Source organism: Desmodus rotundus, chromosome 2 (assembly GCF_022682495.2).
Source record: "Desmodus rotundus isolate HL8 chromosome 2, HLdesRot8A.1, whole genome shotgun sequence".
Taxonomy (NCBI): domain Eukaryota; kingdom Metazoa; phylum Chordata; class Mammalia; order Chiroptera; family Phyllostomidae; genus Desmodus; species Desmodus rotundus.
Window position 1 is genome coordinate 181,079,005 of NC_071388.1, and position 27,452 is coordinate 181,106,456.

The 27,452-nt window shown below is 36.9% G+C and overlaps 1 protein-coding gene across 3 annotated transcripts in view; it reads left to right on the plus strand.

Moving 5' to 3' along the window:
* Positions 1 to 27,452, plus strand: part of SGO2 (shugoshin 2) — a 39,350-nt gene that overhangs the window by 5,011 nt on the left and 6,887 nt on the right. The window contains exons 2-8 of one of the 3 annotated variants that reach the window (XM_045198516.2): positions 4,148 to 4,282; positions 6,123 to 6,298; positions 7,128 to 7,205; positions 10,136 to 10,221; positions 13,475 to 13,713; positions 14,713 to 17,598; positions 19,659 to 19,809. In XM_045198516.2, the coding sequence (XP_045054451.2) occupies positions 4,150 to 4,282; positions 6,123 to 6,298; positions 7,128 to 7,205; positions 10,136 to 10,221; positions 13,475 to 13,713; positions 14,713 to 17,598; positions 19,659 to 19,809 (3,749 nt within the window). In that variant the 5' untranslated portion in view covers positions 4,148 to 4,149. Of the gene's footprint in view, positions 1 to 4,147; positions 4,283 to 6,122; positions 6,299 to 7,127; positions 7,206 to 8,984; positions 9,182 to 10,135; positions 10,222 to 13,474; positions 13,714 to 14,712; positions 17,599 to 19,658; positions 19,810 to 27,452 lie in introns of those variants that run through there. The other 2 variants (XM_053918929.1, XM_045198517.2) reach the window with 2 other exon arrangements.

Consider the following 27,452-nt stretch of genomic DNA (forward strand, 5'->3'; position numbering starts at 1 on the left):
TCTTGTTGTTCTGATTGGTTGTCAGATGGGAGGTTAGTATGGGAAAATGGGTGAAGATGTAAGGGGATTAAGAAGTACAAATAGGTAGTTACAGAATAGCCATGGCAATCGATGTAAAATACAGTGTAGGAAATGGAGTAGCCAAAGAACTTATACGCATGACCCAGGGGCATGAACAGTGGTGTGGGGAATGTCTGAGGGAGTGGGGAGGGCTGAGTGAAGGGGGACAATGGGGGAAAAATTGGAACAACTATAATAGCATGATCAGTAAAATATAATTAAAAACTAAATGTTATGGGGAAAAAATAGAGAAGTGTAAGAGCTAGCAGACATGCTGGGGGAAGGAGTTACAGTTTTGCATGGCCTCACTGAGAAGGTGACTTTTGAACAAAGACTTGAAGGAGGAGAGTAGTAAATGAGCCATTTGTGTATCTGGAGGAAGAGGTTTCTCTGTAGAGAATAACCAGTACAGACGACCTGAGGTTGAAGAATGCCTGACACATGCCAGAAGTGGTGAAGTCTTGGTAGCCAGTGTGTCCTGAAAGGAATGGGCTAGGGGAGAGAAGGAGGAGTTTAAATTAGAGAAATAGGAAGAAGAGGAGATGGCAGAGGGACTTCTAGACCATTGTAAGGACTTTTTTTTTTTTTACTCTGAGAGAAATGGAAACCATCGAGGAGTTTTAGACTGCATGGTCCAATAAATACACGGCAGTGAGGGCAGAGGTGAAGTAAGGGGATAAGAGGCTATTGCCGTAATTCAGGTGAGATATGTTAGTGCCTTGTTCTAGGTTGGTGGCATTGGAGGCACAGAGAAAGTGGTCAGATTCTAAGTGTATTATGAAGGTAGACTAGGATATGAGATTTTTGGCCAGTGCAACTGGAAGGATGGAGTTGCTATTAACTGAAATGGGACAGCTCTGAGTGAAGCAGGTTTGGACAGTTTAAGTTTGCTATGCTTGGTTTACTTATCCAAGTGGAATTGTAAGTAGACAACTGTGACTCCAGGGAAATTCAGGAAAGAGATTCAAACTGAGGATTTTTGAGTTCTTGGCCAGGTGGTATTTTAGCCATGACTGTGAAGTCGCCAAAGGAGTGACTGTAGATAGAGAAGCAATCCAAGGAAAGAACCTATTATAACTTGGAAGAATTTGTAAGAGACTGAAAAGGAGCAGCTAGTTAGGTAGGAGAAAAAACCCCAGGAGTCTGGCGTCCTGTACACCAAAGAAAGATAGTTTTTGAGGAGGAAGAAGAAATTAACCATATCAAATGCTGCTGATATATCAAGATAGGTGAGGACTGAGAATTGACCATTAGATTCAGCAGTGTGGAGGTTACTAGAAACTTTGGCAAAAGCAGTTTTAGTAGGGAAGTCAGAGTGAAAGCCTGAGTGAGGTAGGTTTGCAAGGGAACTGGAAACTGTGAGTATAGACAGTTCTTTCAAGGAGTTTTTGCTGTGAAGGGCTACAGAGAAATGCAGTGGTAGTCTGAGGATGAAGTGGGAGCAAGTGAGGGTTTCCTAAGATGAAGGAAGTGGCAGTATGTCTGTATGTTGATGGGAATGATCTAGTGGAGAAGGAAAAAATTGATGATGTAGAGGAGGGAGTTGTTGAAGTGATGCATTTGAGGAGGAGGAAGGCATGAGATCCAGTGTAGGGACCCCTGTCTAAGTGAGGCAAGCTTTGCCTTAGATGGAAGGACAGATAGTTCACCCATCACCATGTGAGAGAGGACAAATGGGCGAATAAAGATGCTAATGGGTATGTAATTGCATTTGGGGTTTTGCGATAGTCCTCTACGGGTTGCTTCAGTGCCCTCGGAGAGCAATAGTGAGTGAGGATATGAAATTATCGGCTATTAAGAGGAGTGACCCAGGAGCTGACAATTGACAATAGCACTGAGGGATAAGGGGGTCATAAGAGTCTGATGACATTACATTGAAGGCTGGGGATTTTTTTAGGGAAATGGGGGAGCGAATGGTCTGCAAGTATGAACTTGGTGCCATCCTTCCAGAGGGAGGGCTATGGGAGAAAAAATAGCCACCGCCTGAAGGGACTGCAGAATCCACATCTTACTGGGAGAGGCTGGTTCAAGAAGACGAGAGGACTGCTCAGAGAAGAGAGTGAGGCTGGAGATTTTGATTGATTGTGAGTTCAGAGGACTTCACAAGTTGGGCAAGGGTGAGATATGGAGACTATTCATTTCCAGTGACTGAGGTAAAAAATTACCACAAACTGGGCAGCTTAAAACAACAAAAATTTATTTTCTCACACTTCTGGAGGCCAAAAGTCCAAACTCAGTATCACTGAGCTGAAATCAAGGTGACTGCAGGGCTGCATTCATTCCAGAGGCTCTAAAGGCAAATTTATTCCTTGCCTCTTTCAGCTGCTGGTGGAGGCTGGCAATCCTTGGCTTCTGGCCACGTGACTCCAATCTCTGCCTCTTTCTTATAAGGGTACCACTGAGGGCATTAGGGCCTACCTATCTGTTTAATCTTGGCTAATGGAATTATGATGTGCCTTGGTGTGTTCCTCCTTGGATCCAGCTTCTTTGGGATTCTCTGAGCTTCCTGGACTTCCTGGAAGTCTATCTCCTTTGCCAGATTAGGGAAGTTCTCCTTCATTATTTGTTCAAATAAGTTTTCAATTTTTTGTTCTTCCTCTTCTCCTTCTGGCATCCCTATAATTCAGATGTTGGAATGTTTCAAGATGTCCTGGAGGTTCCTAAGCCTCTCCTCATTTTTTTGAATTCTTGTTTCTTCATTCTGTTCTGGTTGGATGTTTCTTTCTTCCTTCTGGTCCACAGCATTGATTTGAGTCCCAGTTTCCTTCACATCACTATTGGTTCCCTGTACATTTTCCTTTGTCTGTCTTAGCATAGCCTTCATTTTTTCATCTGGTTTTCGAACAGATTCAACCAATTCTGTGAGCATCTTGATAACCAGTGTTTTGAACTGTGCATGTGATAGGTTGGCTATCTCTTCCTCGCTTAGTTGAATTATTTCTGGAGCTTTGAAATGTTCTGTCTTTTGGGCCATTTTTTTTTTTGGTCTTGGTGTTCCTGTTACTTAAAGGGGCGGAGCTTTAGGTGTTCCCTGGGGCGGGGTAACAGCTGGTCATTGCACTGTGACGCTGTACGTGGGGGAGGGGCCGAGAGGGAGTAATGGCACCAGCTCCACTCTCCACCGGATTTCAGTCACTCCCTCCGCTACCCACAATCAAATTGGGCCCCCCTGGTGCTGGTTCCCCAGTGGGTGGGTTTGTGCATGATCCAGACCCCTGTGGGTCTCTCCAACGACCTCGCCTGTGAGGCTGGGAGTTTCTCCTACTGCTGCCCCAACCCCCACGGGTGTTTTCAATCAGGGGTTTGAGGCTTTATTTCCCTGAGCTGGAGCCCTGGGTTGCACAGTCTGTCTCATTCCCCGCCCTTCATCCCGGTTTATCTATGCGCCAATGTGGGGCCGCGGGGTGCTACCCGCCACTCTGCCTGCCCCGTTCTCCGCCACTCTGAGTCCGGCCCTCTCGGTTTATCTGTGCGAGAATGTGGGGCCGCAGGGTCTGCTAGTGCTGGGACTGCCTGCCCCGTCGTCCCACACTCCGCCAGTCTCAGTCCCGCCACGGCAATGCGAGTCCTCTCCACCCCGGCTGCCCATCTCTGCCCCTCCTACCGGTCTGGATGAATGTTTATTTTTTATCTCCTTGGTGTCAAACTTCCTCGCTGTTCAATTTTCCATCAGTTCTGGTTGTGCGAGGAGGTGCAGTGTGTCTACCTACACCTCCATCTTGGTTCTTGGATTATGCATTCTTAAACAACCATATCCTCTTTTCTGTCCCCAGCCTAGTCTAGATCCTGGCATGTTGATATAATACAGGTTTAAATGGAAAAAAAAATTCATTTACTTTTTTTGGATTCTAATTTAAACCACTTTTGATTACATTCATACTTTCAGATTTTATATGAAGGGTTTCGTAAATACTAATGTGGAGACAAATTATATGACTTGTCATGATTGTTATTTTTAGAATGTATTTATCAGTTATAGTTTTTTCTTTTATTAATCAATACTATAACTGCCTGCCTGTCTTCCTTCCTTCTTCCTTCCTTCCTTCCTTCCTTCCTTCCTTCCTTTTCTCTTCTTTTTTTTCTTCAGTGATGGAGTACCCAGTCATGGAAAGTGGATCACTTCTTTCCTCAGGAATTAAGAAACATGTGAAAGACAAAAGAATGTCAAAGACTGCTAAGTTGAATGTTTCTCTTGCCTCCAAAATCAAAACAAAAATAATAAGTAAGTCCATTGGTTTTAAAGTATACTCACATTTTTACTTTTCCCTGGAGAATTGATAGAGTATTTGGTACTTTATTTTATCAAGAACAGAAAATGACTAAATGACTTTTTGTTAACTTATACTTTTTCCTCCTTTCTGTCCTTCCTATTTCCTTCAGCTCCTATTAGTTGAGTGGTTATGATGATTTGCCCTTGGTGGTGGCAGCTGAATTTTCAGCAGTGAGCCTGGTACAGCCTAAGGCAGTTACCTTCTACACTGCAAGGCCTATACCAGTGTGACATTCCTGGAAAAGAGCTAATCAGTGGTAGATTGTTTTGGCATGCTGTAGCAATTGGATGATGGGTAATCTAGAGGTGGTTGGCCCAGACAGAGTGCTATAGTATGTGATTTTATATAGCCAAAACTCATTATGAGGGCACTGAGCACTTTAAAGATGGAGTTTTGTGGATTCTGGACTTAAGATGTCAGAAGGGCAAAAAAATTTAAAAAGAGAGAGGAAGAAAAAGAAAAAGGAAATGAGGAACACTCCCTAAGATAAATTTTCATTACTTTTGAAAATTATCTCAGTGGTTCACGCCCATCCTAGCAGGAGCAAGGAAGTTTTTTCCTGTGAAAAAGCAGCTGTGGGGGGTAACTGCCTAGTGAAATAGCCAAACCTTCTGAGTACCTTCAAATCAGTATCTTCAAATCAGAATGTTGCTCCAACTCAGGTGTCTAGGGCCATGTGGCATATTAGACCACCCCTATGGTGGCTACTTCCCATTGTCTTTGGCAGGACCATTGCACTGTTATGAAGGAATATACTGAGATTGAGGACGGCAGCAGGAAAGTTATCATCCTTTAGCTTATGGAAGTCCTACACTGGTTTTAGTCTCTCCATTTGCTATGTCAGAGGGAGGTGGCTGTCTGTAACTACTTTCTCTGTGCCAAAGATAACGTACTTTTTTAGGACCCTGTTTTTTAGCTGCCTAGTCTTTCCCTGAGCATTTAAAAAATATTATTACTTTCATAAACACTTTTACATACACTGTACTTTTATTCAGTCTCATGTGAATCAAAGTTATGAAAATAAGAATATACTCTAAGTGTACAAAGGGAGCACACCATATTTAAGGTGAGATTTACCAAGGAATTCACATTACATTTCTTTCCTAACCACAGGAAAGTATTTCCGATTTAAATTATGTTTACATAGGGCTTGTAAAGAGAGGGGGCCAGGTTCAGGTTGTCATAGATGCCCACATGTAAGAGGTAGGATTTGGGATGGAGGTACAGTGTCCCATAGGGTTTAGATGATTTATGCAACGTTATACTAAGTATTTTCCCTTTCACTAAAGGTTTTGAAAAATGGACTTTGGGAGCATTAACTAATTTGTTCAATTCCGGAGCCACAGAAACTGGCTTTAAATTTTTCAGATTGGCCACCCTAATTTCTATGGAACTTCTCCAGTTAGAGCTGCAGGGTCATCCTCTCCATTCTACCTGCTAGGCAAAGGCAAAAAGGAAGGTAGGGCAGCAGGGATCAGAGATTTCGTTTTCATGACTGATCTAATTACCTAGAGTGCTGTGGCTATAGAAGAGTCCTGTTATTCCTAACTCTGTATTCATGAACATTCTGCATTTCTCCTGACTTTTACTTATCATCTATCTAGCTTTTATTTCATCATTTCCAAACTATATTTTTTTCAAAACTCCATCTGTATTGTCATTTTCTTCTTTTCCAGCCTTCAGTTAAAACTTATAATGTGAAATGCATTTTGTCTAAAATAGTTTTATTAAGGAATATGAAAATTTATTAGGGTGTAAGTTCAATATTAACTATTAAAATTTTTTTTACAGACAATTCTTCTATTTTCAAAATATCTTTAAAGCACAACAACAGGGCACTAGCTCAGGCTCTTAGTAGAGAGAAAGAGAATTCTCGAAGAATTACAACTGAAAAGATGTTATTGCAAAAAGAAGTGGAAAAACTGAATTTTGAGAACACATTTCTTCGCCTAAAGCTAAATAATTTGGTATGGAAACTACATTGTGTTTGAATTCTAAATTATAACTAAAATCTTAATATATTATTATAGAAGCTCTAAAAAATGTTTTTCAACTCTCTAGTTGTGAAAAACTATTGAAAGGGCATACCATGTTCATGGGCAAGCTGTATTAAAATAGGTATCTTAATGCTGCATTCTAAATGTGTAGTTCTGGCTCTGCAAACCTGTATAATAAATACCTTGATTAACCTTTGATTGCTTATCATAAGCAAAGCTTTGTGCGTTGATACATTTTAACAAGATGGGCTCCTCCAGTGAATTGAAAGGAGCGGAGCTCCCAGAGTGTGTATATTCCTTTAGTCTCCGCATTTCACTGGCTGCAAACCAAAGAGAATGGAGGTTGTAGTCATTGCTTTTCCTTCCAATTTCTACCTCTGTCCAGACACAAAGCACTAAGATCCAATGATTAGCTAGGCTGCAACTATAGGCCTAACTCTAAAATTAGTAGAAATTAATTTAAAAATGTAAAAATGACCTGTTACTCTCGAGGGTTAAATTCCTGTGGCTGACAAACATATTACACTTGCCATGTGATATTATTGTTATTATTATAAGAAGGTAGAAAAGTGTAGAAAATTTATGAGTGAGAGTTTAAAAGCATTCACAGTGTGTATGTGTGTGTCTATTTGAACTATGTAGTCTAGTGTCTTTTAAGTCAATGTGATCTCAGTTTTAGCCCAACGTTATCTCACTTATTTTCTAAGTCTTGTCAACTGATTGTATTAATATTCATAAATGTATGTATAATAAACTCCAAATCTTAATTAAAAGGGTCTTTCTTTTTGCATTTATACAGAATAAGAAGCTTATAGAAATAGAAGCACACATGAACAATAACTTGATAACTGCAATTGAAATGAGCACTCTTTCTGAGGTAAGGAGAAGCGTGTGTAAGTAGTGTGGTGTTTTAGCATTCCCGAGAATGATGGAAGTTAGTTAAGTGGCATCAGGGTTAGAGATTCATGTCTTAAACTTCGTGCAAAGGAATGAGATGATGTTAATATTAACCAGCTAACCAGCTAACGGAACATTATCATTTGGTACAATTGGTTATTGAAATTTTCCTATAAAAATTAGGTTTCGATTAAAAGTAATGCAGGATTAGATAGCTCAGTGGAACATAATGACCCCTAAACACACTACAAAACATGAAAGACATTAGTAGAAAGGTAGTATTTCAAGTTAGGAAATAATTTGTGTTAGTAAAACAATGAACAAGTGGCTCTCCCTCTCAGGGAGCACACCCGCTCCTTTCCCTTCCCTCTCTTCTTCCCCCTGGGCACAGCGTCTCCCTCCTGAGGTCCAGGAGCCCTTCTTTTGTCCTATAACTTGTTTCCTGAGTCCACGCAGCCCAGCTGGCTCACTTGCAGCACCTTGGTAACTTTCTAAATAACCTTTCCCTTACAATTTGAAAAAGAAAAGAAAAGAAAGATGGATATAATTGAAAAACAATTAGGGGAAAATATAGAAGAAGATCCTACTTTATACCATTCTCTAAAATAAATTCTAAGTGGATTTTAATGTAAGAAAAGGAAATCGTATAAAATGAGAAGAAATTACAAATGAATTCACATTATGTAGGAAAGGCCTTTCTATACCTAGAAACATAGAAACCATAATGGAAGTTATCGATGGATTTTTCTCAAAAAAAATTTTAGAAGCTAAAAATAATAAAGACAAAAAGGTGTTGTAGATGGGGAAAATTAAACGTGCAGATAAAGCATTAATATTAATAGTTTAAAAGCTTCTATAATCTAGCTTGAGGAAAATAAAATCAATTAAAAATCAGGAAGGGAGAAGGACCAAACATTAATGAAAAATAATTTTTGAAGGAATAACTAATGAGAAGGCAAAATATATAATATATAGATGAAGAAAGGTCAGTGAAGTCTCAATTGTAGATAAATTTCTTGATAGCGTCTGGAGGCAGTTTAGTGCTTCAGAGGGTGGCTTTTTAAATGAGATTGCCTATTTGATCGTAGCTCTGCTACTTCCTAGTTCTGTGGCCTTGGCCTTAAACTCTTTAAACCTCAGTGTCCTCATCTGCATGGTGTGAATAATGGAGAGTTAGTGTAAGGGTTAAATGTGGCTAGCATGTGTTCTGGCAATTGAATAAGTGGGATAAATGTCAGCTATCATTACTTTTGATTGTGTGTCTTTTTCCTGTATTTTCTAAATTTTCTGCAAATCACTCTTCTAAAAACTTATAAAAGCTATTTATAAATCTCTTAAATGCATAGTCTTTGCTGTAAGAAGACATGAACTCTTCAACCTATGTAGTCAATGTTTAGCTCCTTTGTCAGAATTTTATATAAAAACTAGCCAAAGAATAGGTATTTTATTGTCTAATGTAATCCACATTTGGATGAAGAAAGGATTTGTGGAAATGTCCCTGTGGAATAATATTTACAGGAGGGGTAATTACTAGCCTCATAAATTTGACCCCTAGGACAGCCAGTGAGCAGAGGTGTTGTGCCTTACACACTTAGCATCTCCTAAGGAAAAGAGATACTTTTTACTGAGTGTAGGGGGTAGAGGGAGCCAGGGAAAAGCTGGGTTTGTTTCTGCTAATCAGCTTACAGGGCTGAATTGAATTGCCCTGAATAAATTACTAGAGGTTACTGGCTCTACTAGATCTCTTCTGTCACCACACTAGAGGAGAAGGAGGGGGGCTCCTTGTTATTAAGAAACGAGAATGGAAGTTCAGAGTCCCTTTGTGTTCTTCACTGATGCTGCTGGGTGGGGCAGTTGGGGAGAGGTCTGCACTCATTGCCACAGGTCCCTAGCCCTCCCTTGGCCTTTGCTGACAGGACCCCTGGTTTGGAGAAAGGTTACCTTATATATGGCCTGGTAAGTGTGGATGCTGAGGCTCTCCTTTGGCTTTTGCACGTGTGTTAAAAGTTAATTGAGCAAATATGTGTGGATCTATTTCTGAACTGTTCCATTTCATTGATCTATTTATTTTACTTTTAAATTTTTGTATTTAAGTATATTTATATGTTTTTATGCTAATACTATATTGTCTCAATTACCACAACCCTTCAACTTTTTCTTCTATCTCATAGTTGTTTTAGCTATTCTAGGTCCTTTGCATTTCCATGTGAATTTAAAAATTAGCTTGTCGATTTGGTTGTACCCATGTCTACTGCAGCTTACACTGCAATAAGAAAACAGGGTTATGTGTTGCCTAAGTTTGTGGTCCTTATTAAATAATTAAAACATGTCCAGAAAACATGTGAAAATTTAGCAAATGATAAGCAAAAATTTAAAAGCTACATTAAAATCACCCAGACTTTGAATTTTAAAAGACCATTTAAAAATGTATATTATAAAATCCAATAATGTATGACATAGTACTTATTGTAGACATGAGTGTATTTCATACACAGTTGACCTTTGAGCAATGTGGAGTGCAGGGTTTAGGGGTACAAACCCACACAGTCAAAATCCATGTATCAGTTAAATTGTCCCTACGCCCAGCCACAAATCAAAAACACTGTATGTGTAGAGATGTCATATATGTGTAGTTATACATATGTGTATTTATTCATACACATAGGAGAAAGTTTGGGAGGTTGTATACCAAAATATTACTGGTAATTATCTTTGAATGGCATGGTTAAGGATGAACTGTGTTTAACCTTATCACACTATTCTCACCGAGCTATTAAAGACTAACACAAGAATTGTTCTATCGTTATTGGTATTCTTGTATAATTTGATGCTTTAATAACAAGTATGATTTAATGAGATTCAAGGTTTTGTTCCTTTTCATTTCCTGGGTTTTTTTTTTTTCAAAAATAGTTCCATCAGAGTCCCTTTGTACTGCCAGCCAGCAAGAATAAACGTGTTAGTAAACAGTGCAAGTCAACGCATCTTCCATTTGCAAGGTAATTGCTTCAAAACTTGGTTAAATGTTAACTTGCACACTTCTACCTAAGTCGTACTTTGAAAGTTTTTATTTGGTTCGCTTCCTTGAAAAATAGAAAAACATTTAAAAATAAATAATGAAATACTTGTTAACATTGTATCAATAAAAGAAATTGAAGACATAATATAATAGAGTTTAGTTTTACATTTTGAAATAAAATTCAGCTTTTCCATACACTCTAGAGAAAAGGAGGCGCAGATGGACCTTTAGTTAGGTGAGTTTAAATTACATTGGTTCAGAGTACTTAAATTTGTATATAACACAATAATTGTGTGTGTGTGTGTTATATAATGTTTGGGTTTCATTAACTTGGAGTTGTCTACTAAGGTAGGAATGAGATGGTTTGTAGTAGTATCTTGTTCAGATTGTATCCCTAGGGCTCCAAGGAAACTTACCCTCATTCAATCACTAAGTTCATCTGTGGCTCCTACCACTCTTTATTTCTTTTCTTTCTTTTTCCTCAGGTCACCACTGGCCTCATGTTTTCTGCTGGCTAAATCTGATCATTTTTTCTACATTTATTAACTTGCATACTGTCCAAGCTTTAAAATTAATTTCATTGTTGTTCTTCTCTTGACTTTGATTAACTTGAGTATAAGATGTAGGAAACACCTTATTTCAAACTTGTGAATTAAAGACAGTCTCTGAGGTCTAGAGAGGTAAAATGACTCAATTGAATTAATAGCACGGACCAATATCCTCTTCTCTCTTAGTGTTCTTTTGGTTATGTAACTTAAAGGTTTATTGCTTTTATTTAAGTGCACAAGTAAATGTATTTATATATATTGAATGCTATTTGTACCATAGTAAAAAGTTTTTATACATACTACATTACTTTCTATTCTTACTGCTTTGCTTCATTGTTTTGCCTATTACACTGTATTAGCACCACATTGCACCAGTACCTTTTAATTGCTGAAAATAATATATTTTGTTGTCTTGTAGTTCCTTTAATTCTTTTTCAAGAATATTTAGCTGTCATTATGCACACACCATTTGATAAAAAACATATGAATCAAGTGTCAACTTGCCCTCTATAAAATTTCATTGTATTTTTAAGTGTATTTTTGTTTTCAGTATTATATACTTGTTAGACAAGTGCAAAAATCTTTATAGAGTATGGTTAATTTTTACAAGTGAACACTGTCATATAACGAATACCCAGACCAAGAAACAGAATATTGCCAATAGTACCTCAAATACCCCTTTGGACTTTCTAGTCACCACTCACCACCCACTCAAGGATAATATTACCCTGACTTGTAACATCATAGATAATTAATTCTGCCTAGTTTTCAACTTCATACAATGAAATCATACAGTAGAAATGAATTCTGTCTCTGGTTTCTTTGACTCAGCATTGAGTTTGTGAGATTCATCTGTATCAGTGAATGTAGTCATCAATCAGTTGTTCTCACTACTCTGTAGTATTCGATTGAATGATTATACCATCACTTCTCTATCTTTCTGAGGGTGAGCATTTACTTTTTCTCTCGGTTTGGTCTATTACAAGTAGTACTGCTATGTATATACCTTTTGAAAGGTATCTACACATTTCTGTTGAGTATGTATCTAGGAGAGAACTACTTTGTTTACATATAGTATTTGACTTTAGGAGAAACTGCCAGTTTTCTAAAAGATTTATACCAATTTATATTCCTAGCAGCAATATATAAGAATTCCTGTTGTTCTGTGCCTCTAACAACATCTGTTACTGTCTGTCTTTTTCACTTTAGCCATTTCGGGGATGTGTACTGGTATTACACTGAGATTTTAATTTCAATTTTCCTGATAATTAGTGAATTTAAGCATCTGTTTATATGTTTATTTTTTTATCAGGTTAATTTTTTTTAAGCTCTATTATAATATTTTTCCTTTCACATTTAGGTCTTCAGTCTACCTGGAATTTGGGGCATATTGTGAGGGGGAAGGGTCATAATATATTTTTTCATGTGGAAATCCTATGGCCTTACACCATTTGTTTAGAAAAGATGGTCCTTTCCCCACCTCATTTCAGTGTTGTCTGGATCCTAAGTCAGGTGACTGCAATGCATTCGTGTTTCTGAACTCACTGCTCTAAGTCTTTGGTATTTGAGAGTGTGAATCTCCATTTCACATATTTATGTTTTTGTTTATGAATATTTTCTTGACTATTCTTGGCTCTTTGCATTTCCATGTGAATTTTAGAATCAACTTGTCACTTTACATAATGTACATATACATCTACACATTCTCTTTTGGAATTTTGATTGGGACTAAAATACTCATCATATTAATACAAAAAAAGAGAAAAGTAGTATCTTCTCAATAATACAGAAAAGGCATTTGATAAATTTCAACAGCCATTTATGAAAAAACTTCAGCACGCCAGGAGTACAAGGGTTAATCTGAAAAGAAAAACCTACAAAACCCAAGAGCAAGCATTTAAATAATGGGAACACAATAAGAACTCCCTAAGTTTCTCCTAAAGCCAAATACTATATGTAAACCCAGTAATTCTACAACAGAAAGGTGTACATACCTTTCAAAAGGCATATACATAGCAGCACTACTTTTTAAGACCAACACTAGAAAATATCACCATTATTTGGGTTCATTTGCTCAACCCCTCCTACTTTCTTTGATGTTACTCTTCATTCTTTGAATTCAAGAAGGTAGTTTGTCAAATCTCCAGTTATTTATGTGGGTTTCTGTCCTTTCCAGCTCCCTCCCATCCCCCGCTCCCACAGATTGAACTACTCTAGGAACATGGCTTTCGTTTACATGGATGTCTTTGGAAACAGCAAACTTGATTTCACGTATAACTTTACAGACGATTATACTTGTTTGAAACCAGAGTAAGAGTTTCAAGTATCCCATAGAATTAACTATAGGAAAACTACAAATATTATATATGAATATTTAAAAGTATGTTTGAACTTTATTTAAATGTTTCATTATTATTACCCTAATACCCCAACCAGTGATTGTATCAGTTATCTCCTTTTGGGGCCTCTGGGGCTATGACGATAAGCATTCTCCTTTTACTCCAAGTTCTGTACTGTTAAGATACTGCCTCCTTCATACCTATAATTGTCCTCACTGAACACAAAAAGGTACCAGAGGGGATTTGTGGTTGGATCTTAAATAAGTAGGGTCTAGAAAGAACTATCCACGTAATTTTCTAAATACTTTTCGTAAAATACAAACTTTTCATTCCCACTTGCCTTTAGGGTTCCATTAACTTCAAATGATGATGACGATGATGATGATGAAGATAAAGAGAAAATGCAATGTGATAACAACATTATATCAAACACATCATCTGATGTTCCTTCTTCAGTATCAACAAGGCAGTCTTTATCAACTCAGTATGATTTGGAATTGTTATGTCTTACAGAAAATAACCAAAATGTGTGTGGTTTAGATGATTCAGAACATATTTCCTCCATTATTGATATACTTCCCAAAGGTGAGATTTTTTAAGTTTCATTTTGAGTGTCAGTATTTAAAATAGTTACATTCATTAGATTTTCTTGATGGCCATGGTAGGTAAACAGTTAATAAGTTAGATCTTATATGTTTCAGATTTGCTGACTTCTACTATTTTTATACTGCTGGTGAAAATTTTAATTTAAAAGTAAATATGCTGAGAAATGTCAGATCCACAGTGGCCTGATACTGTTACTCTGGAAGCAATATTTAGAAATGAATCGGCCTAAAGAGCTTTTCTTGGTATATTAGCTTATGAATCAAAAGACACCACATTAGTTTCATATATTAGTTTCATTTTTTCCTGTTCATAATTATGAAAATTGTGGGCCTAGATAGGTGTAGTGACTTTTTCAAGATCATAACCAATTAGTGGAAAAGCAAAAACTTGAGTGTGCAAAATGGGTGAACGAGAGAAAATGATAACACATTTTATTTACATGGTATTTCAAAATAATAATTGTGCGGTGTAGCCTGACTTGTGTATTTGTCAGAGATTTTCCAACTGGGATATGGAATTATGACTATATTAAATTTAGAGCTTAGAGTTATTTTTCCATTCTAAAAATTTATAAAATTATATGTAATTTATAGAAACTTAGCTGTCTGCTGATAGCCTTCTGAGAATAGTTCTCATCAGAGTTATCACTCTTACTTGGGGTCATTTGCTGGCCCCCTCCCACTTTAGAAGTGTACGTTAATGGCTCTGCTGTTGGCTACACTCCACTCTATTGTTGGGGCCAAAGCAGAGTGAGTCCTCAGTGTATATTTTGCATAGATACAAATGTGGAATGTGACTTATGACTATTCTCATCATTTCTATTTTATTTTCTATCATCATAAATTCTTTATAAGTATCTGAACAGGATACATTGTCAGAAATCCTCTCTGTAAGACAGCTTGATTTCTAATCTAATTTGTTTAAAATAATAAACCTGTCATTACTTATTTCTGAATTTTCTTTCCCTATATTTTACAGAAAGCAATTCTCACTCAGACCAAAGTTCCAAGAGTTCTCTAATGGGTGAGATGAAAAATTCCCAGGCTATCAGCCACAGAAAGGAGAAACGGTCTCTTAGTAACATAACTAAAAGGAAAAGGCATGGATCATTTCTGGAATCATATAATCCTTCTTCAGACAATCCTTGTGTGACAGATTTAGATCAACAAGGGATTTCAAGTGCAGAATTAAATTGGAATAATGAGATAAATGGTCGTCCTAATGAAATGAATATTAAAATGCAAGGAAACATGCAGTGCCTTCCTGACTCATCTGAGTCTGCAAGTGAGCCTACTGCACAGTACGTGAATCAAGTTCAGAGTGATGATGACTTTCAATGGCAGAAAACTGTGTATGATGCTGACATGGATTTAACTGCTAGTGAAGTCAGCCAAATTGTTACAGTTTCAAAAGGCACTAAAACTAAAAGTAATAAAACATCGAATGACTGTGGAATCAAAACTTTTAGAAAAGTGAAAGATTCAAGGTCTGACAAAAAGAGAATAAGGTCAAAGAGACAGATTAAAAGTAGTTCAGAAGTGAATGTAGAGGAAAAGACTGAAAATGAACCAGAAAAAAGATCTGTTGGCCTGAATGGCAACAGGGATTCAGAAGATCCAAATTTTGTCTTCAGTACTGAACAGCTGACTCAGCTGAATATACTGAAGACAGTAAACCCCCACAATGACTTTGATCAAGATGACAAACAAAGCACAGAGGGTAGTAAGAAGAAAAGAGCATGTATAACAAATGAGCAAGAGGAAACGTACACTTTCTCCCAAAGTTCAGATAAATTCCAGCAGGAAAGTAAATTTAATATGGGTCAAAGCTCTCTAGCTTGTAATAAAAATAAAGCTTCTAGACAGACATTTGTGATTCATAAATTAGAAAAAGGTCACTTACTCCTAAATCAAAAGGATAAAGAAACCATTTCTGAAAACCTAGAAGTCACAGATGAGTTTCAAACAGCCGATCTCGCCACCAAACGTAACGGAAATTTATGTGATTTTGAGACCCAAAACATGTTCGATTTGAAAAAGGATGTCACTGATACACAACCTGCTCAGCAAAATGAATCAAAAATAAATAAGAAGCTTAGGCAGAAAGTAAATCGGAAGACACAAATAATTTCTGAAATGGACCAAATATACAGGGATAATGATAAAGATGAGCACAGCCCACAAAAAGGTAACTTTTCCATCCAAACCCAAGAGGATAAAGAAATCATCTCTGGTAACCTAGAGAACCCAAGTGAGTTTCAAACACCTGCCCTTTCTACCAAAAATAGTGGAAGCCTATATGATTATGAGACTCATAATGTTTTGAGGGTGAAAAAGCATGTCCATGATATGCAAACTGCTTGTCAAAACAAAACAAAAATAGATAAGAAGCTTAGGCAAAAGATATGTCGGAGGACAGAAATAATATCAGAAATCAACCAAGTACATGAGAATAATGACAAAGATGGGCATGACCCAGAAAAGGGTAACTTATTTTCTCTAATCCAAAAAGATAAAGATATCATTCCTGAAAACCTAGAGGACTCAAGTGGGTTTCAGGTAGCTGATCCTTCCACCAGAGGTAATAGGAACCTCTGTGGTTATGAGACTGAAAACATTTTGGGGGAAAAAAAGTATGTTACTAATGTGCCACCTGCAAAGCAAAATGAATCAAAAATAAGTAAGAGGCTCAGAGATAAAGGAAGTCAGAAAACAGAAATAATTTTAGAAATGAACCAAATAAATGAGTTTAATAACAAAGGTGTGCATGACTCAGAAAAAGGTAACAACTTTTCCCTCACCCAAAAGGATAAAGAAAGTATTTCTGAAAACTCAGAAGTCACAAATGAATTTCAAACAGCTTATCTTTCTACCAAAGATAATGGAAATTTAAATGATTACAAGACCATGAGTATGTCAGATTTGAAAAAGCATGTAACTGATATGCAACCTGCTCAGCAAAATGATTCAAAAACAAATAAGAAGCTTAAGCAGAAAGTGAATCGGAAGACACAAATAATTTCGGAATGGAACCAAATATATAGGGACAATGATAAAGACATGCATGGCCTAGGAAACTACACAAGAGATTGCAATTATAAAATAAGTGAATCTAAACAGAGACTTGAATGCCAAGGTATTATCAGTGGCTACTATATTGAAATCAATAGTAATGAAAAAGAAAATTGTGAGCAAATTTCAAAGCCTTATAAACAAGTGAAAAAGCATGGGAAAGAATCATCAGTCAAGACAAAGGACATTTTGACACAAGGTGAAAACAAACCTGTTTTTCAGTTAGATTCTTTACAGACATCTCTCTCCTTAGAATCAGGTTTAAAATATGTTACTAATGAAACAGATTCTGATTCTGGAAACCAAATGGAAGCACCTAAGAATACAACTCTGAATAAAAAGAGAGATGACCCCTTTGCAGAAGTGATAAAAGGAGAGTGCCAAGTGACAAGAATAAGTAAAAAGACATCCCAGTCAAAGAAAAGGAAGACCTTCATAGCTCCTTCTCCAGATAGCCATGAAGTAATGCAGATAATATCTGACCCCAGTCAGAGAGTAGCAGTTGAAACTGACCACGCTGATGAGGGAAAAAAATTGGAAAATCAGAAAATGAAGCCAGACTTTTATTCAAAGGCGTTTAATTCTTTATCTCAGGTATATTCACCCAACATACCAGATTCTTTCCTTAATAATGTTCATGAGGGTTCAAGACCTGTGCGTATTTCTTCTAGTAAAAATCTGATAATGAAAGAAAATTTTGCCCAGGATTGCCCACCAGTCTTCAAAGTCAGTGATGATATGCAGAAGACAACAGGGATGAGATGTAAAGTCACCCAGAGAACACAAACATCAGGTAGGCCAATTCTTGAAGTGACCGAGTGTTAAAAGTTTTTTTTTTTTTCCTACTTAACTAGTGAAGTATTTCCTGTTATAACTGATATTTTTATGGAATTTAAAGACTGTTTAACTCTGCAGCTTGATCTATAGAGAATATGAAGGAATTTAAATAAAGCTTAATGCTTTGGAAAGATAACAGTGAGACTGTCTTGGACATTTAATAACCTAAAAAACAGATTGGCCTTTCCCAGAGCTATCTGATAATGTCATTAGGCAGATAGTTTCCTTTTTCATATGTTTGAAGGAAGTTGGGTGTTTTAAGTACATGTAATAAGGAATTAATTGTGCTGGATTGATTTTATTGAAAACAATTGCAAGATTCCTTAGGGTGGGACTTTTATAACAGTATATATTTAATGTGATTAAAGGTGTTTTAGGGGATTAAAAATACACAGTACCAACTCCCTTTTCTCAGGATTCGTGTATGTAAAAGTTACAAATACAGTGGCAAAAGTGGGAAAGGCTTTAATACAAACACACGTGTTATGCCAAGGAATGTAATGGGAAGTAATTTTGACTAGAGGAACCTGCAAAGATTTTATAAAGTAGGTAGCATCTTAGGCCCTAAAGGATAGGTAGGATTTTTACCTTACTGTTTTCTTCTTATTTTCTCCCTGTTATTAACATAACTCTCAAGGCAGAAAATTGAAAGTAGAGAATCAGAAAGTAGCAGAAAAACAATCACCCAGAACAACTGCAGTCAACATTTTGGTATATGCATGCAGACTTTAAATCATACTCTATAAAACATTACTTATCTCACATTTTTTCCTTAACACCGGATCCTATGGGTATTCCTTTATTATTAGAAACTTTTTACTGAGAGCCGAACATGTCACTATATGTGTGTAGAACCCAGGGATTTTTCTCCAGTTTTATTAAAAAATTACTGATATATATCACTGTGTAAGTTCAAAGTGTACAGCATGATGGTTTGATGTACACATGCTGTACACAATGACCACAATAGGTTCGGTGAACGTGCATCATCTCATACAGGTACAACAGAAGACAGAAGAAACAAAATGTTTTCTCCCTGTGATAAGAACTCTGAGGGTTTACTCACTTAACAGTTTTCCTGTATGTCATACGGCAGTGTTACCTAGAGTCGTCATGTTGTACATTACACCCCTAGTACTTACTTATTTATCTTGTAACTAGAAGTTTGTACCTTTTGACCAATTTCCCCTCCTCTTATCCCCCCTGCCTCAGGTAGCCATAAGTCTTACCTTGTTCTGTGAGTTTGATTGGGTTTTTTTGTTTGTTTTGTTTTAAGATTCCACATAGAATATTTGTTTTTCTCTGTTCGCCTTATTTCACTTAGCATAGTATCTTTAAAGTCCATCTCTGTTGTCACAAATGGTAGGATTTCCTCTGTTTTTATCTGGCCAAATAATACTTCATTGTATTTATATACCACAACTTGATCCATTCATCCATCTACGGACACTTAGGCTGTTTCCATGCCCTGCCTACTGGAAATAATGCCGGTATGAACATGAGGGTGCAGGTGTCCTTGCAAGTTGAAGGACACTAGGATTTTGAAGGATAAGGCTATTCCGGGGAAAAGGAATTCTGAAGCAAAAGAAGGACAAAGGTTCAGAGTGACGGGACATGTTAGAGGACGTGCCCGTCTTTCATCTCTGTGTTCTTCACAGTACCCACCGTGCACAGAGTGGCCAAGCGATAACACATGTTGAGTGAATGCAGCGATCTGTGGGGTTCTGTGGATACAGTTAAACCATGAAGAATTTTTCTCAGCCAGTATATGATTTCAAAATGAAAATGTGGGCTACTTTGATAGTTTGTTTCAAATTTTAAGTGTCTTTCTCATTATGGCTGGATAAAAATGAAATTGATTTACAAATAATTGTAGTGCTACTATTGTCATTAAAATTCTAACTTGATTATTGTTAAGTTTAAAAATTTGCTACCAATGATTTGCATACCACTAAATGTCCCCTATTTCCATATCTCTATGTTTATAAATATTTATGAAAATAATATTCTTTTCAGGTGGTAGAACACTACAGGACTTGACAAATACCAATTTTGTTTCAAATAACACTGTTAAAGTTGAAAATAATTCAGAAGATCTGTCTTTAGAGCTGCCAAGCCGAAGAAGAAAGTGCACTCCTCTCCATTTCAAGGAGCCAAGTCTCAGAGAGTAAGTATTTCAATCATATTAAAGTGATTTTAATGTGATATAAAATATGTACTTAAAAAATACTTCCTGAATTAGTATTTGAGCACTTCTGAATATCAATAAAACATATTATTTACATGTAACAACCACAATATAATCTGAGTAAGATTTGAAGAATGTCTTCTTTTATTCTTTGAACAGTTTTTTATGAAAGATGTTGCCTATCATTTGCAAACCACGACTTACATATCTGTTATTCTCATTTATATATTTTCTACCTTGTTCCCCAGAAGTGTTTTTCAAAGTGGTTTATATGTCCTTTGGCCCAAACATATCTAAATGAAGAAAAAAATAGTACTTCCCGCATTTACCCATCCCTCAGGTTCAACGGTTATCAATATTTTACCATATTTACTTCATCTATCTTTTTTTCTTGTAGTATTTTTAAAGCAAATATTGGGTCATTTGATTCCTAAAACACTTCTGTATGTATCTCTAATGCGTTTTAGTCAAAATTTTATTTTTTAAAAGAATTAATGAAGCCACCTGTTTTTGTAGAACCTAACCATTTGGGATGTATTTTCAGCAGGATAGAGAAATATGTTCTTAATTTTACTTTTTCAATTGATTTTGTGTTTGCTGTTTCTATAATATGAAAGACGTGATGGTTTTGACAGGTTTTTTAAAGCAGTAACCAGCACATGGTGGCAATACAAGAGAAGGTGAAAGAGAAACAAATGAAAAGTTTAATAAAGGACTGAGAGCTTTTTTAAAAAACAACTCGTGAGCTATGGTTTACCACACTTTTCATCCATTTAAAGTGTATACAATTCAGAGGCGTTTAGTGTATTTGCAAATATGCATATCTTTTCCCACAGTCAATTTTACAACATTTCTTTGCCTCAAAAAGAAACCCCACACCTTTTAGCTATCATTCCCACACTCCCCACCCCAGGCAACCATTCACCTGCTTCTCGTTTCTCTGTTTTAGACATTTCATGTAAATGGAATCATATAATATGTGGTCTTTCTTTGTGGCTGGCTTCATGCACTTAACATAATGTTATCAAGGTTTATCCATGTTGTAGCATGTTTCAGTATTTCATTCCTTTTTATGACTAAATAATGTTCTATTTATAGAGAGAATATATATGCTAATATATATACCACATTTATTTATCTGCTTGTCTGCTGATAGACATTTGGTTGTTTTCACCTTTTAGTTATGAATAATGCCGCTCTCAACATTCTTTTGCAAACTTTTGTGTGTATGTGTTTTCGTTTCTCTTGGGTATATGCCCAATTGCTGAGTCATACAGCAACTCTATGTTTAATCATGTGAGGAACTGCTAGACTGTTTTCTAAAACTACTGTATCATTTTACATTCCTACGAACAAGGTTTAAATGTTCTGATTTCTCCATATCTGCACCAACCCACTTGTTATTATTTGACTTCCTGATGGTTCTAGCCATACTAGTGGATGTGAACTTGCATCTTACGGTTTTGTGTTTCTCTAATGACTAATGATGTTAATGAAGTATCTTTTCATGTACTTATTGACCCTCTATGTATCTTCTTTGGAGAACTGTCTATTCAGATCCTTTGCCCTTTTTTCGATTGGGTTGCCCTTTTATTACTGAGTTGCAAGTTCAACTCTTCATTTGGAACTAATTTTAGACTTACTAAAAAGTTATAAAAATAGTACAGAGGTCCCTCACCCAGCTCTCCCTAATTTCACCATCTTTACCTACAGTACATGATCAGTCTAGAAAATTAGCGTTGATACAATACCGTTAACCATACCATACACTTCCACTAAGACCCTTTTCTGTTTGAGAATCCTGCCCAGGATCCCACATGCATTTAGTTGTTGTTTCTCCTTAGATTCTTCCAGGCTGTGACAATTTCTCAGTCCTTTCTTTTCTTTCGTAATTTTGATACCTTTGAAGACTACTGGTCAGTGATTTTGTAGAATCTCCCTCAATTTGGTTTGTCTGTTGTTTTCTCATGATTACAATGTGTTATGCATTTTTGGCAAGAATTCCACAAAAATGGTATGTCCTCATTACATGACATTTGGGGATTTATTATGTCAATATGTCTGATTACTAGTAATATTAACCTTGGTCACTTGATGAAGGTGATGTCTGCTGAGTATTATTCACTCTAAAGTTATTGCTTTTTCATTACAGTTAGTGAACATTGGGGGAGATACTTTGAGTCTATACATCCTGTTTCTGCTCATACTTTCACCCACTAATTTTAACATGCATTGGTGGAACTTGTCTGTAATAATTCTACTGTGATGTTTGCCTAGTGGTGATTTCTTTTTCCCTCTTCCTCCTACAATAATTGGAATTCCGTAGGGAAGAGCTGTGCCCTTTCCCTCATTTATTTAATTGCTGAAATCATTCCAACTTTGGCTATTACATGTTTCTTCAGGTTGGCTCTGTGTTCTTGCCACAAGACCTCATATTGCTTTGAGCACATACTCACTTTCTGACACCTAAGATGTTCCAGGAGCAGATATTTTTTTCTGTTCTAGCCCCACATCAGTCACTTCTTCAAAGATACTGGTCTCTTTGATTGAATAATTTTGTTTAAAAACCAGAATCTGAGTCCCAGGTATTCTCACTGTTTATATTCTGTTGTATTAGTTATCAAATGCTACATGATAGTATTATCATAAACCTAATGCCTTCAAACAACATATATTTATTATTGGTCCATTTCTGTGGGCCAGGAATCTGGACCTGGCTTAGTTGGGTGCTCTGCTTGGTGTCTCACAAAGCTGAAGTCACGGTGTTGTCCACGCTCCTTCTCACCTGGAGGCTCTGCTGGGGGAAGAATTTGCTTGTAAGGTCACATAGATTGTTGGCAGAATTCATTCCCTTGTAGTTTCAGGACAGAGGGCCCCAGCTTCTTGCTGTTGGCTGGGGGCCGTCACCAACTCCCAGAGGCCACCCTCAGCTCCTTGCCACATGGGCCTCCCAACCTGGCCACTTGCACCAAGCTAGCTACAGAGAGTCTCTAGAGCCAATCCTGTAGCAAGGTGGAGTCTTCTATAATGAACTGTAATTACAGAAGTGAGACATCTCATCACCTTTGCCACACTGTATTGTTAGATGCAGATCACAGCTCCTGCCATATTCAAAAGAGAGGGGATTATATAAGGGCATGAATACTAGTAGGCAGGGATCATGGGGGGCAGGGATCCTGAGAGTCTGGCCATTTACAGTGATAAACCTGGCTCTCATTATCTATAAAATATTTACTTATTTGTTATTTTTCTAGCATATATTATATAAAGCAGTTTCAAAATTGATAACCCATATTCCTGTGAGAAGCATATTTACTACTAAATTATAACATTTAGGTATAGTTCTTTTTATCTTAAGTTACTTCTTTTCTTACCAACCCTTTAAACATAATTATGTTATACCTTTTGTAATGTAGGTACATTTGTTATTGTTTACATTCCATTTTCCCCCTCCCTCATTATAGTGGCATTTCTTGGGTTTGTAAGTCAGAGCTATACAAAATGGTACATGCAGAGACGGGTCAACTCCTTTCATCCCTGCCACCCCATTCCCACTCCCCTTGTTTCTAACCTATTTTCACCTACTCTTGTGGGTCACCAGTTTCTTTAGTTTCTGGTTTATTCTTCCTCTTTCTTTTCCACAAATAATTAGATATACATATGTATATCCCTTGTTTTCTTACATAAAGGTAGTGTAAGTACTACTGTATTGGGCTTCATATTTTTTTCATTTAACAGATTATTCTGAAAATCACTCCATATAAATTCATAGAGATTTTTCTCATTCTTTTTTACAGTTGAATAATGCTTAATTGTGTATAGATGTACTATGGTTTATTCAATCACATTCTTATTTGTGCACATTTAGGTTTTTCTAATATTTTGCAATTATAAATAATGCTACATTGAACGATCTTGAGCATGTATCTTTTCATTCTTAGGGGGTGTCCTCAGGGTCAATTCCTAAAAGTGGGATTGCAAAGATGACAAATAAGTATATATGTAGTTTTGTTAGGCATTGCCACACTGCCCTCCAGAGGCTACTACCAAATTGCATGCCCACCAGCTGTCTGTAGTACTGTTTTCCCACAGTCTAATCAACAGAACGTGATGTCATATTTTAATTTTTTTGCCAGTCTGATAGGCAAGAAATGGTATCTCAGTGTTTTATTTACATTTCTCTATAAGTGAGTTTAAATGTTTTCTCCTGCTTTGGGGCCATTGTATCATTTTTTGGTCTGTTCATATCTTTTTCCTGGTTTTAATTGGTCTTTTGGTCTTTGTCCCTCAGTTATTAAGAATTCTTTATATATTAGTGTTATTAGCCCTTGTGTTATGTGTAGCCAATATTTTTTGAAGTTATCAATTATCTTTTGACTTATGTTTCTTAATTATGTAAAATTTTTATTTTATTTATTTTTAAATGTATGTTTTTGATTATGCTATTACAGTTGTCCCATTTTCCCCCCTTTATTCTCCTCCACCCTGCACACCCCCTCCCACCCACATTCCCCCCCTTTAGTTCATGTCCATGGGTCATTCATATAAGTTTTTTGGCTTCTACATTTCCTATACTATTCTTAACCTCCCCCTGTCTATTTTCTACCTACCATTTATGCTACTTATTTTCTGTATCTTTTCTCCCTCTCTCCCCCTCCCACTGTCCCTCTGATAATCCTCCATGTGATCTCCATTTCTGTGATTCTGTTCCTTTTCTTGTTTGCTTAGTTTGTTTGTTTTTGGTCTTTTTTTTTTAGGTTCAGTTGTTAATAGCTGTGAGTTTGTTGTTATTTTACTGTTCATATTTTTAATCTTCTTAGATAAGTCCATTTAACATTTCATATCATAAGGGCTTGGTGATGATGAACTCCTTTAACTTCATCTGGGAAGCACTTTATCTGCCCTTCCATTTTAAATGGTAGCTTTGCTGAATAGAGTAATCTTGGTTGTAGGTCCTTGCCTTTCATGACTTCAAATACTTCTTTCCAGCCCCTTCTTGCCTGTAAGGTCTCTTTTGAGAAATCAGCTGACACACTTATGGGAACTCCTTTGTAGATAACTGTCTGCTTTTCTCTTGCTGCTTTTAAGATTCTCTCCTTCTCTTTAATCTTGGCTAATGGAATTATGATGTGCATTGGTGTGTTCTTCCTTGGATTCAACTTCTTTGGGACTCTCTGAGCTTCCCAGACTTCCTGGAAGTCTATTTCCTTTGCCACATTGGGGAAGTTCTCCTTCATTATTTATTCAAATAAGTTTTCAATTTTTTGCTCTTCTTCTTCACCTTCTGGCACCCCTATGATTCAGATGTTGGAACATTTCAAGATGTCCTGGAGGTTCCTAAGCCTCTCCTCATTTTTTTTGAATTCTTGTTTCTTCATTCTGTTCTGGTTGGATGTTTCTTTCTTCCTTCTGCTCCAAACCATTGATTTGAGTCCTGGTTTCCTTCTTGTCACTGTTGGTTCCCTGTAGATTTTTCTTTATTTCACATAATGCGACCTTCATTGCTGCCTGGGTCTTTTTTATGCTGTTGAAGTACCCAGTGAGTTCCTGGAACATCCTGATAACCAGTGTTTTGAACTGTACATCTTATAGGTTGGGTATCTCTTCATCGCTTAGTTGTATTTTTTCTGGAGCTTTTATCTGTTCTTTCATTTGGGCCATTTCTTTTTTGTCTCTGCATGCCTGTTACCTAGTAAGGGGCAGAGTGTTAGGTGTTCACCAGGCAGGGCAACCCACGTGGCTGCGTTGTAATGCTGTATGTGGTGGAGGGGTCAGAAAGGGAACATTGCTGCTTGCTCCACTCTCTGCTGCTTTTCAATCACTTCCCCCACTACCCACAATCAAATTGGGCCCTTCTGGTGCTGATTCCCGGGTGGGTGGACTTGTGTACATTCTAGGACCCTGTGGGTCTCTCCAATGAACTCTCCTGTCAGCATAGGAGTTTCTCCCGCTGCCTCAACCCCCTGACAGTTTTTTTCAGTCAGGGGTTTGAGGCTTTATTTCCCTGCACTGGAACCTTGGGTTGTGTAGTCTGTCTTGCTCCCCAGTTGTTCCTCCTGGTTTATCTGCACGCAAATGTGGGACCGCCCAGTCCTCCAGCCACACCTTGCCACGAGTCCTCTGTGCCCAGCAGCCCAACTCTGCCCCTCCTACCGGTCTGGATGAATGTTTCTTCTTTAACTCCTTGGTTGTCGAACTTCCATACAGTTCGATTTTCTGTCAGTTCTGATTGGTTTTTGTTTTTAAATTTGTTGTTGTCCTTCCTTTGGTTGTGTGAGGAGGCACAGTGTGTCTACCTATGTCTCCATCTTGGCCGGAAGTCCAAATTTTTTGTTTTTATGGGGTCAAATTTGTCAATCTTTTCTTTCATTTTCTTTGAATTTTGAGTCATAGTTAAAACACCTTCCTCTGTTCCATGGTTAAAGAGGAATTCACCCATATTTTCTTCTAGTATTTATATAGTTTCATTTCTTACATAAATCTCTAGTCCATTCAGAGTTTTATTATAGTGTGTGGTGTAAGATATGGATCTAATTTTACCTTTTTTCCAAATGGCTACCAAGCTGTCTCAACACTGTTTATTTATTTGCATCTTTATCCCAAAGATTTGAGATGTCAGCCATGTCATATCCTAAGTTTCTGTCATGTATTTCTGCGGGATCTAGTGCTGAACTTTTTATTCTACTGCAGTAGTCTACCTGTTTAGTATAGAAGCTTTTTATGATGTTTTAATGTCTGGTAGGGCTAGTAATATCATAGTTTTTTTCACTGTTTTCCTGGCTATTATTACATGTTTGTTTTTACGTATGATCTTTAGTATTAATTTGTCTAGCTCGGGGTTTCTTAAGCATGGCACTGCTGACATTTTGGACTAGATATTTCTTTGTTGTGGGAGGCTGTTCTGTGCATTGTAGGATGTTTAGCAGTATCCTGGCATCCACCCACTAGATGTCAGCAGCACATGCCCATTTCCAACAGTCAAAAGTGTCTGTACATTTCATAGTGTTATCTAGAGGGCAAACTGAAAACCAGTGGTCTAGCTTGTTGGTATTTTTATTTTGATTGCATTGAATTTATCCATTAATTTAGGGAGAACTAACATCTCTGTATTGAATTTTGCCATATAAGAACAGGAAGTATCTTTCTACTTGATTCAAGTCTTTTTTGTATCTTAAAGAAATGTTTTGAAATTTTCCTCAATAGGTTTTACACATTTCTTGTTGAATTTATGTGTAGGTATTCAGTCTTCCTTGTTGCTATTGTAAATGGATGTGTAAATTGGACATGTAAATCATGCTCAGTATTTATTGTTGAGTTCTGTGTAAGTTTCATGCTCCTTAAGAAACTTCTTTTATTCTCTGTGTCATTGATTCTCTGTAGTTTTCTAGGTGTACTATAATATCATTTGAAAAAAGAGTTTTAATTCTTCTTTACCTATTCATATGCCTCTAATTGATTTCTCTTGCCTAATTGCTTTGGCTAATACCTCAAGTATAGTGTTGAATAGTCAAAGGAATAGTGGACATTCTTGCCTTGTTCTTGACTTGAGTAGAAATATTTCTACTTTCTCCTCATTAAAATACTAGCTTTAGGATTAAGGAATGGGTATATAATTTATCATA